This window comes from Rhincodon typus, chromosome 5 (assembly GCF_021869965.1).
Source record: "Rhincodon typus isolate 14 chromosome 5, sRhiTyp1.1, whole genome shotgun sequence".
Classification (NCBI taxonomy): Eukaryota; Metazoa; Chordata; class Chondrichthyes; order Orectolobiformes; family Rhincodontidae; genus Rhincodon; species Rhincodon typus.
The window spans coordinates 54,339,936-54,352,248 of NC_063336.1; the positions used below are offsets into that span (position 1 = coordinate 54,339,936).

The 12,313-nt window shown below is 39.2% G+C and overlaps 1 protein-coding gene across 1 annotated transcript in view; it reads left to right on the plus strand.

Annotated features, from left to right (window-relative positions):
* Positions 1-316: 316 nt before the first annotated feature.
* The window catches only part of rfx6 (regulatory factor X, 6), an 81,261-nt gene continuing 69,264 nt past the window's right edge, over positions 317-12,313 (plus strand). Inside the window, exons 1-6 of the mRNA XM_048596990.1 lie at positions 317-545; positions 1,246-1,402; positions 1,743-1,866; positions 2,245-2,306; positions 2,718-2,795; positions 9,905-9,932. Of these exons, the coding sequence (XP_048452947.1) occupies positions 317-545; positions 1,246-1,402; positions 1,743-1,866; positions 2,245-2,306; positions 2,718-2,795; positions 9,905-9,932 (678 nt within the window). The remainder of the gene's footprint in view (positions 546-1,245; positions 1,403-1,742; positions 1,867-2,244; positions 2,307-2,717; positions 2,796-9,904; positions 9,933-12,313) is intronic.

Genomic DNA, 12,313 nt, shown 5'->3' on the forward strand with positions numbered 1-12,313 from the left:
TAGATTTGTTAACCTCGGATCAAAAAAAAACGGGAATGCTTTACGACGCCTGAAGAGCTTTCGTACAGCCATTGACTGCAGTGATGTCAAACTGTTGAGCCTGCGAGTAGAATCAAAACCCGAAGTGTCTATCCAATTGGAAAGACTGAGAATCAGATTAAGGGGTTTGTCATCAGATACTGTGAGGACCCATCTCTCCGCAGACTGACCATTCACTGACTTTTCAAATAGAATTATGATTTGATCCCAGTGGTTCCAGTTTGAAGAGGGAGGGTGAAAGGCACACTGACAGCCCTTACTCGCTCTGGCATTCGCCATGAAGATGCCCATGAAGAGAGTCCCTGAGTCTCAGGGTTCATCTGTGGTTCACCTGCAGCCCCCGCACAAGCTGGTGGCTGGCATTCAGGACGAGCCCTACATGACTCTGATCGGCAAACACTTGGCTTCGTTTGCGGAAAATTGCGGCGGCGGCGAGGAACTAGAGAAGAACTCATTGCCCGGTTGTGAAGAGGGGGAAATAGGGACAGATCTGGGCATTAAATCAGGTGGGATTCTGTCGGTTGCCACAAAGATTTGCGTTGTTGCCTACACACGAGGAACCTGTTGGGAACAGGGATTATTCAGACATTACCAATACCAGAGGTCAAGTGTGCAGGGTCTAAAGTCGCGGTCCCTTTTAATTGAGTTTCCATCCCACAATCATTATTAAATTTAGCATAGTAACAAATAATAAGAGGAAGGCTAAAGCCTCAATATGTAATTGCGCTAATATTTAGAATAATCAAAATATTGTCCGACCAATTAGAGGGATTCCTTGAAGTGGTTTAAAATAATAATTCACGGGAATGGTACAATTCAAATAATTCTGTGCAGTTCCGATAAAATAATCAAAAAGGTGCTAATTTTTAACCTTCGGCTTTAAGATTTTGAAGAATTATACATCATGAAGATGCAGAATCTTAGTTTGTGACCCCAATTTGTTCTGTTTGAATAGAACCAATGTTTATCGATCTTTTAGGGATTTTTTTTTGAAAAGATTTGGAATGCTAACATAAAAGGCAATAGAGGCCTTGGGGGTGAAGGGGAACTGCACATTGGCAAGTAATGAAAACTGTTGTCCTTTACAAAACTGTACCGTCAAAGTCTGAAACGCCGATGGACTCGGGACTCGATATAATAAACGATTAAAGAAATAAATGTTGATAGACCCGAAGGTCCGCCTCAAAATCTCACTCTTTCCCCCAGAATCAGAAAACTGCAACGAAATCGCATCCTCTGAAGAAGAGGAAGGCCATGTTCCTGAAAGAAAAACATTCCTAAGCGAGGAACAACAATGTCAGAAAAAAACTATAACTCAGATCATCAAGGACAAGAAAAAGCAGACACAGCTCACGCTGCAGTGGTAAGGACATGACATGGAATTGAGCTGAATCTAACACCGCAATGTTATTGTGGTGAATAGAGATAGTAATAACTACAGATGCTGGAGTCAGAGATAACACAGTGTGGAGTTGGAGGACCCTGTCTTAGATCTGCTGCTGTAATAAACATTCTGTGTGCACGAAATCGCAATTAGATTTTACAAGTCCACACTGAATCTTTAATCCGATATATTGTCGAAGAATTTGCTAAAGACAAGCTGAGGCCCACGATTTCGGTTCACATTTTAGTCAAGGGTCAGATTTGTCCCAATGTGTAGATAATGTTCCTAATTACCGCATCTTGCTCATCTCCATTGTCAGGTTGGAAGAAAACTACGTCGTGTGTGATGGAGTCTGTCTGCCCCGGTGTATTCTCTATGCCCACTATTTAGATTTTTGTAGGAAAGAGAAGCTGGAACCAGCCTGCGCTGCCACTTTTGGAAAGGTGAGGCGTGCTTAGTCACTGAGATCTCTGTCAGCAAAGAATGAAGGCAATGCTCCCTTTTCAAGGAACATTTTTATTACCAGCTATATCCATAACTAAACTTGTCCTATATTATCATACTCACCTCGTCTTCCAGTTTGATCCCTTACTGGATAATTTGAATTAATATATTAACAATTTTAATATGCTTAATATCATGGAATCATGGAACCGTAAAATCATACAACTTATACCTGGTCACTACTTTTGTAAGTGCTTTGTGTAATGAAGATACGCAAGCAATGTTCCCAAGCGTTCGAAAAGACATCATACAAAGAAACACAGATTTTCTAATATATATTATATGTTCAAAAATAACCTTTTAGATTTTTCTTTCAGACAATACGCCAGAAGTTTCCTCTTCTCACCACCAGAAGACTTGGGACAAGAGGACACTCAAAGTAAGCCAGTCAGATATCACTGTTTTGTGAGTTCTAGTTGTCATTGTATCAACTTTATTTATTATATAGACTTTGGACTTGTCAAACTTGGAAACATTCTGGATAGGTATCATCTGATTTCTTAGCAGCAATTTTCTGGAGCTTACTTAAAATCAGATGACATCAGACTGTTGATCTTGTTACCAGCTTCTGTCAAAATGAACTTCCTTTAAATCCTGACAATTGTAGTGCAAACCTTTGTTACCTGTCCCAGTTCCTTATATGCCAATCCAACATGTTGTGAAAATGTGTGCATTCACGCAGGTGAAAAGGATTTCATGTAAGCACTTGATTTTGATGGATATTGTAGTAGCTTGTTTCCTTATTGGGTTAAAGCAAAATTAACTTCAAAATCATGACATTGTCTTGCAGATATCACTATTATGGAATTGGCATCAAAGAGAGCAGTGCATATTACCATTCAGTCTACTCGGGTAAAGGCTTGACAAGGTAAATTTATTCTATTATGTCATAATAACATCTTTTTTCCTCCTTGGCTGAAAATAATTATTAGTGTAATCAGGAGCTGGCTTTATTAGTCAGCTGTGCCCTAACTTAAATTATATTTGCTGAAGAGAAAGCTAACAGGATTAGTGCAATATCTGTGACATCAAACAAAGTGCAATCTGTTTCTGAGCTGCAATAAACCTATTCCCAGTTATTGGTGGAACATTCTGGACACGAATAACACAGGGTATCTAATAGGTTGCTTTAAATCTGCAGCTACCAAATGTGAATCTTGGTTGCTGTTTGGTGCTTGTGGTGATAATAAACAGCAATTGGAACAGTTACATTGCTACATTGCTGTAAATAAGGTGCATTGCACAGAAACAGCCCATTGTGGCCAACGGTCTGTGTTGGTGTTAATGCTGCACAAATCTTCCCCCACATTCATCTTGCCCTGCAAGAATTTTTTTTTAAATTTCTACCTCTCTTATGTGTTTGTCTGGCTTCCTTGTAAGTACATCAATGTTAGTACTCTCAACTGTTCATGTAATTGGTCATCCAGACAGAATACTATTTCTCAACTGAAGAGCAGATTCACCATCTAACTGGTAAATTTATTGAAATAAAAGTTATGAATTAGTTTCTAGTCAATTATCGTACTTTCATCAGGCTTGTAGCATTTTGAATTTGACTCCAACTCATGTAAAATCACATTTTCAAATGCCAATGTGGTTCACTGTCTGTGGCCTAGCACTGGGATTCCGAAGTTCTAGACCTGTGTGTGTTTAAATGCTATACTCGGTTTCACTTGCTAACTTTTTAAATGTAATTGAATAACTGACAGCCTAGATAGTGCTCAACTAATATTAAAATATAAAGGCTAGCAGATCAACTAGCATCTTCTTGAAACGTAAAATTGTACACTTGACTTTCCAATCTTTACATTTTTATCTCCTACTCTGAAGAATGTGTTTACTCTTTATTGGCGTATAGTTTCACAAGTACCCTCCGAGATCTCACTGAAGTGGTAATTGTGTGAGTTTCGAGTGCTAACAGCCTATTTTTCCCATGTGGATTTTTGGGTGTTTCTGTTCTCATGAGTCATTTACAAATACAAACTTTCTACCAAAGTCCAAAGCTTGTCATCAGGAGTAACAAATCTAGCTGATTTCTCTCTCCTTGGTCCAGACATTTAAGACCATTTGTAGCATTTCTGTTATAGCTCTGTATGAGATCAACCACTTAGTACCATCTGAGAATTGAATGTGAGACTTCTTGTTCTATTGAACTTTACCAACTTAACCAGTGAGAATAGAAACAGTTAAATTGAAATTTATATTACAGTCTGTGAAAATCAAGCAAGGTAAAATACCTCCTTGAGTGGTTTTGAATCACTTGTGACTAATTGAAGTGCCCTAGTATTAGTGTTTTCACAGAATCTCAGAAGTGCTCAAGCACAAGAGACCATTCAGCCCATCACATCTGCACCAAATCTCAAATGAGCCTCATAAACTAGTGCCAATTTTGTGCCTTATCTCCATACCTTCTACATTCTTTGCTTTAAATAATCATGCTGTCTTGAATGTCTAAATTGAACTTGCCTCCAACACACATCCACGCAGTTTGTTCCAGATGCGAATCACTTGTGTTTTTCTTCCTTCGCATTTTCTCCTTGTGCAAAACACCTTATATTTGTGCACTCTCATTCTTGATCCTTTCATGAGTAGAAACGATGTCTCTCTACTTAATCTATTCTCTCTTGATTTTGAAAACGTCTGTCAGATCTCTTAGGTTTCTTCTGTCCAAGGAGTACAGTTACAACCCATCCATTTTATCCTAATCATTGAAGTTTCTCAATTATGAGAATTATTCTTGAAAATATCTCTGTACTCTCTCCAATGCATTCACTTTCTACCTATAGTGTGTCACCCAGACTATACACAACACTTTAGTTTAGACCCATCAATGTCGAATATAGGTTCGGCATCATCTCCTTGCTCTTACATTCAATGGTGCTATTAATAAAGCCCAGAATACTGTAGGCTTTATTAACTGTTCTGTCCTACTACTTCATGATCTGTGCATGTACACACCCAGGTCACTCTGCTCCTGCAAAGCCTTTAGATTTGTATTCTTATGTTATATTTTCTGTCCATGTTCTTCCTACCAAAGGCATCACCTCACACTTCTCTGCATTGGACTACATCTGCTATTTATCTGCCCACTCCACTAACTGGTCTATGTCTTTATGAAGTTCTACCCTGTATTCTTCACAGTTTACAATGCTTCCACAAATTGAATCATCCACAGACTTTATAATTGTCCCCTATACACCAAATCTAGATCATTAACATATATCAGGAGAAACAATGGCTCTAATTCTGATTCCTGAAAAAAAACTCCACTACAAGCATTCTTCTATCCTGAAAAATATCCATTGACTATTTCTCTCTGTTTCTAATCTCCCAGCAAACTTTGTATCCACATTACTACTTTCCCTTTTAGTCCATAAGCCGTGAGCTTTCTCACAAGTCCATTGAGTGCCACTGTATTGAACATGTTCTGGAAATCCATGTACACCAGATCAACAGCATTACCCTCAACAACACTTTTTGTTACCACTTGAAGCACGAACAGTCAGTCTAATCATCTTCCTTTATCAATTTTGAACACTACTGGTGACAAAGTTTCCTCCTCTTTTCACCATGGCCTGAGTAGCATCTACCTCCTTTGTAAAGGTGGGCACAGAGCATTCATTTAACAACTCACCCGTATCTCTGCCTCCATTCTTAAATCTCTTTTATAGGTCCTAATCAGCCTTAATTCATTTGCCACCCTTTTACTATTTATATGTCGTTAGAAAGCTTTGAGATTCCCCAATATTTGGGTGCCAGTCTTTTCTCATAGTTTCCCTTTGCTTCTCAACATACTTTTTCTACTTCCCCTCTGAATCTTCTGTATTCATCTAGGTTCTCAAATACACTTTCTACCTGATATTTGTCATAAGCACATTTTATTTTCCATATCTTAATTCTATCCCATTTGTCACGAAGGGAGCTCTGGACTTGTTTGTCTTACCTTGCCCTTTTGACGGAAAATACATTGATTGTATCTGAACCATCTCCTCTTTGAAGGGGGCCCATTGCTCAGTTATGATTTTCCCACTAATCTTTCATTCTGCCCGGCTCTGTTCTTGCCCCAGTGAATTCGGCTCTCTACCAATTGATTCTACTTATTCTAGATTAACCAGTATCACTACACTCCTAAACCTTAAATAACAATGATCAGTGTTCTTTGAATGTTCCTCACTGATGTTTGATCCACTTGGCCCACCTTATTTTCGAGGATCAGAACCAACAATGTATCCTTTCTTGTTGGTGGACACATACTGCTGTAGGGAATTCTCCTGGACTCAATTTAGGAACTCTATCTCTTGCTGTCCCATACGTCACTTTTGCTGCAGGGTATATTTGTGTAACTAAGGTCCCCCATGATAGCCATTCTATAATATTGGTATCGCTCTGTAATTTCCCTGCAGACTTGTTCCTCTACAACTTTTCCACTGGTTGGTCGTCCATAGAATACAATGAGCAATGTGACTGAATCCTTTTTTTAATTCCTTACCTTTAACCAATCATATTCTGGCTGTGAACCCTTTCAGACTGCCTCTTTTTTCCAGCAATATAATGCCCTCCTTAACCAATACTGCCACCCCTCGTCCATTCCTTCCTTTTCTATATTTTCTGAACATCTTGTATGCAGACCTGCCTTTCCTTAAGTCAGGTCTCTGTTATTACCGAAGCATAATATTTTCCACATAGCAATCACTGTCTGCAACTCCCCAATCTTATTCACTATACTCCATGAATTCACATATATGTGCAGTGACCTGGCTTAGACTTCTTTACTTTCTCCCTTATTCTGATTTCCTCAATTAATTTACTATTCTCCGTGCTAGTGATATTTGTCTGTCCAAGTATTTTGTGAACCCTGGTATTCTTGTCTCATATGCTGTCTTACTTCCCATATCCCTGTCAAGTTAGTTTAAAGATCTCCCAACAGTGCTGGCCTGAAAAAAAAACTTAGTCCTAGCTGTGTTCAAGTGCAGCATTCCCTCGAATTTTCTTATCAGTTGCATGGACCTTGAGGGCCATGCACAACGGTGATTTGTGGAACTGGGTGCTATGATCGGCATGCCTGCATGGAACATTAGAGTTGCTTTGTATGTGCAAAGCCATATAGCTTAGAGGGAACATTGGTAAAGTGTAACACATCCGGCTGTACTAGTGTCATCTTCCTATGAGCCAGTCCCAGTAATCTAAAGTCCTTCCTCCTGTACCATTTTTCCATCCACACATTCATCTGCTTTATCCTTCTATTTACGGACTTAATTGCATATGGCATTAGGAGTAATTTGGAGATTATTACATTTGAGGCCCTGCTTGCTATTTTTCTACCACCTCCCTAAATACTGTTTGCAGGACCACTTCCTACTTAAGTCATTGGTACCAACATGGACAATGACTGGCTGTTCACCTACTCCTAGAAGGAGCAATCACTCTGTGACATCCTTGACCCTGGCACCAAGGAGCCAGCATATTATTCTGGAGTCATATCTATGGCCACAAAAACACTTGTTATTTCCCCTAACTATTGAATCTCCAATCAGTATTGTTTTTCCTCTTTGTCCTCCTGTACAGCCAAGCTGCTCATTGTGCCACAAACATCTATTGCACTCCCTCGAGGAACCAACACCCCGATGAGCTTCCAAAATGGAAAACTCCAGGGATCCCTGATCCGCCCACCTGTTTCTCTTGGACTTCTTGATGGTTACCTTTCTGTCTCCAAGCCCTTATGCTGCGGTGTAACCACCTCTCTGAATGTGCTATACATGTAACTCACAGCCTCATGGACGCACTACAGTGAGTCTAGTTGGAGCTTAAATTTCTGCAGCTTGCAGCACTTGCTGCATTTGTGGTCACCTAGGATATCGTCAAAAAATCACACAACACAAGGTTAAAGTCCAACAGGTTTATTTGAAAACACAAGCTTTCAAAGCTCGGCTCCTTCCTCAGGCGTGGTGTGAGAGTGAGTGTATAAGACACAGAATTTATAAGGAGAAAGTTAAGAATTCTAAAATTGGCAGCTGTTTGTTGAATCTTTAATCAGTTAGGTAGGAGACTACTGATTAAAATGCAAAATCCAGATTTCTCTCAAGTCATTGTCCTGATATATTCAAAGGTTTTATCAATATATACAAGAGGTGACATTTCAGGTCAGACAATGCATTTTCGGTGTGAGGTCTTGCTTAGAATCTATGTTTTAAACTAGGGTCAGCTTTTTTTTTGAGCAAACAGAATGTATCTGCCATTACACAAACAACTTGGATGAAATAATTCATGTGTCTGTGTCCATGTGTGTGTGGGTGTGAATGTATGGGTGTGTGTGAGAGAGAGAGAAAGAGAGAGAGAGAAAGAGATAGAGTGTGTGCATGTGTGTGTGCTTGAGAGAGTGTGAGTTTGAAGGAGTGCATGTGTGAGAAAGAGGGTCTATGTAAGTGGGTGAGTGTGTGTCTGCGCGTATGTGTGTGTGAGAGAGAAAGAGAGAGAGAAAGAGATAGAGTGTGCGCGAGTATGTGTGCTTGAGAGAGTGTGTGTGTGAGAGAGGGTCTAAGTGTGTGAGTGTGTGTGTCTGTGTGTGTGTGTGTGTGTGTGTGTGTGTGTGTCTGTGTAATTGTGTGTGTGGGAGTATATAGTGTGGTGGGGTCACCTGTAATGTGACATGAACCCAAAGTCATGATTGAGGCCATCCTCATGAGTATGGAACTTGGCTACCAGCCTCTGCTCAGTGATTTTGCGTTGTTGCGTATCTCCACTTTGGAGGACGCTTACCCAAGATTGGAGGCTCAATGTCCTTGACCCCTGAAGTGTTACCTCTATGCCCAAGGAAAGAGCTGAGCTCTGAAAGCTTGTATTTTCAAATAAAACTGATGGATATAACTGGGTGATATGTGATTTTTGACCCTGTCTACCCCAGTCTAACACCAGCATCTCCACATCTATGATATTGGAAGGGTCATGATCTTCCACATATTATTAGCCACGCATTCCCCTCAAATGAGCTGAATTGGCAATCTTAACCCCCTTAATTTTATTCCACTTTGGATTACTTATATTATATTGGCCCTGAATTTTCCTTATTCCTGGTGTTTCTCAGTCAAGTCCAAGTAAAGCTACTTCTTTAAAGACAATATAGTTTCCTACTTTACAGCAATGTAAAGACAGTCTAATAGCATTTAATAGCAATTTCTTACGAAAGAATGAACTTATAGAGAAAGAGTGGAAGAACAAAAATCACCTTCTCCTTGCAACCTTATCTGCAACAAGTTCCCAATTTGAACCAAATTGACCAATACACACAGCTCATGTCTAACTCAAGCAAAATGTCCCTCACGCTCTATATGTGCCCTTACTCAAATGACAGCAATAAACAATTGGTTTCTGCATGAGGACTTGTACAATGGATTCATCGGGCAGTTTATAATCTATATGCTGCTCTATTTATTTACAACAATAGCAACAACAACAAAAACTCACATTTGTTATGTGCACTTAATGTAGAAAAATGCCCTTACATGTTCCACAGACTTTAAGAATGTATCTTCATTGAAAATGTTTTATTTATATGTAAAAGAAAATGCTGATACCTTTAAACTTCAATGACCTGTTGATAAATGTTGGTCAAACCTCAATGCCGTCCTTTCCCGGTTCCTGAATCTCATTAACCAACAGATTTGTATTCAGGAATTAATAATGCTGTTGAAAAGGTTTTTTTGGACAATTTCCATGGGGGCATTTCTTTATGTACTGAATGCAACTCAATTACGGAACATCATACAATCCGGAAAACGAATTTGTGGTGTGGAAGAAAAGAAGTGAGGCGTGGGTAATTTTCAGTGTGGCAGTGAGGATGATCCACCCATCCCTCCTGGGAAATGCAGCAAGCATCTTTGAAGGGGCTGAATGAGCACCATTTTAAATATCAAATTTATAAGACCAACTTAATAGGTTTAATAAGATAATTGTATTAATAATATTTTTCATTATTCATAGGTTTTCAGGAAGCAAACTGAAAAGTGAGGTACGTAGAATTGAAGTATATAAAACCATATTGAGAACCTGTGGATCTCTTTATTGTGAGTCACCGATATACGGAGTGTTATATCATTATTAAGGGGAAAAAAAGACAACACTGACAATGTAAGACTTTCTACATAGTATACTTTTCTTTATTCTGAGCCACAGTCTATAAGCAGATACTTAAAGTTATTGATTTCACCGTGCAGTAATTGTTGAACTTGACAAACTGCCAAAAGGTAAAGACTGTAAATAATGGATTTAAAACATGTGTGGCAGTGCTTAAGTCAATATTACACAATGTTAATGTGCAATGAAGACTTCAAAGGTAAACAATTTTTCATCAAAAATAAATGATTGCCACGCTCTGTCTGTTATATGTTTTATATGTAGAACAACAGATGGCTGGAGGTTGGGTGAGAGAGTGGGAAATTGTGCTTTATAGGCACATATGGTGATCCATGAATATGTTCTATTGCCATTAGTATGGATGCATAAACAAACTTGAGAACAAAGAAGGAATCTAGATTGGTCTATAGAGAGATGTTTGTAATATATATGAGGCTAATTATTCATTTTCATTTATGCTGAAAATTGCCTAATGAAATTGGGATGAGTTAATTGTACAACGAAAGACATTTGATCACGGGTGTTTTATATCATGTGCACAAGCGTATGTTAGTGTTGATATCAGAAAAAAAACAAGAATGTAGAAGATAATTTTTTTGGAAGTGTAGGAGAATAAATTATTAATGAATTAAGGTTATGTAAGTGCTCATCCCAACACCAATGGTATTTTACCAACAGTAGTTGTTCTACATGGATATGCCACCAGGGTATAACCTGACTGGGGGGATGGGCCTCCGATTTTGTCATCCTATACAGCATGGAGGATATACCCAGTGGAAAGTGTGGCCTACTTGATCACCCTTCTGGCCTCCTGATCACTTCCCATCTCACCCCACCCTCCGCTCACTGAGGTCTGTCTATCCTGGGAATGCCAGCCCTAATCTACTGCTTCTCTGGCATCCAGCGCTGCCCCTGGTTGATGACTGCAGTCCAAGAAGTGGCCACTGCTTCCGTTGGTCCTGCTTGGCTTGAAGGGCTGACCTGATGGTCAGCTCTTAGAGATGGAACATCCACTCACAAGAAGGGTGGACAGCATAATTGTCAGGCATCTAATTGTCTTTCAACCATAACATTTGGTCATGATTTCATGGAGATGGGCTTGCTCCCAACCTTCTGGTTGGGAGTGGGACACGACATCTGCATTAAATGCTGGCCAAAAATAATTAGAAATTAGGGATGTCAAGAAGCTGAAGGAGATTGTGTTGGATTTTCCAACATTTTAGTGCTCATGTGGTTCACCAATCATATGATTTTTAGTAAGTAATGTTTTATCTATTTTTGGAAAATAGATTTAACTTTAACTAGGTTTCTAAAGTACAACTGATTAACAGTATATTCTGTAAAAAGACTGTTCCGCAAACAATTCTGCTCAACGATTGATGTTGTAACTTAACAAGGATTGTGCATCAATTAAAAATGAGACATAGGAGACATAGCAGTGGTGACAGTGTAGAGTGAAGATCAACCCAAACAGGCAAAACACCAAATATGATTAATATGACAGCGTGTTAAATAATCAGTAACACTTATAGAAGGCATTAAAAGGCCCTTACCTTCTGTCTGTGCTTGTCTGTCATCTGTCTGTCACAAAATCTTTTCATATTTGCCTTATACACTCAAATTTCTTTCTCTCCTTAAAGACGGTAGGAGTCACAATTCATCCTTTCCAACTTCCAGCCCCTGATGATTGTTTCTATAGGGGACTGCCTGTAAAACTTTAAACAGCACGATTAACTCCGGAACAAAGGTCTGTAGCTGAATGAGATTCAGGTGCAGGAGAATGGCAGCATTGTGGTTTAATCTACATTCATCAACCGGTCATTGAAACTTAAAAGTAGGAACAATTCATGTGTTTTCTTGCTCTCTTTGCTGGCATTAAATTGGCAACTTATATAAATTGACAAATTGTCCTTGTCATTGTTCATCTTAAATCAGAATTTGGTTGGGTTGGATAGGCAGGCATGTTATATATTTAAAAAAAAAATTAATGGGCCCAAAAGTTTGACTGCGTTTTAGCACAATCCAAATCATAGGATGGGAATTTATCTGTGTCATCTGTTCATTCAGGTGACTGTGATATTCAGGTGGATGTCAATAGCAGAGTGGTCAACTAGGTATTTCCAACCAACCTGATCAGGCATGTTACCCTACATCAGAGATAGTAGGAACTGCAGATGCTGGAGAATCTGAGATAACAAGGTGTAGAGCTGGATGAACACAGCAGGCCAAGCAGCATCAGAGGAGCAGGAAGGCTGA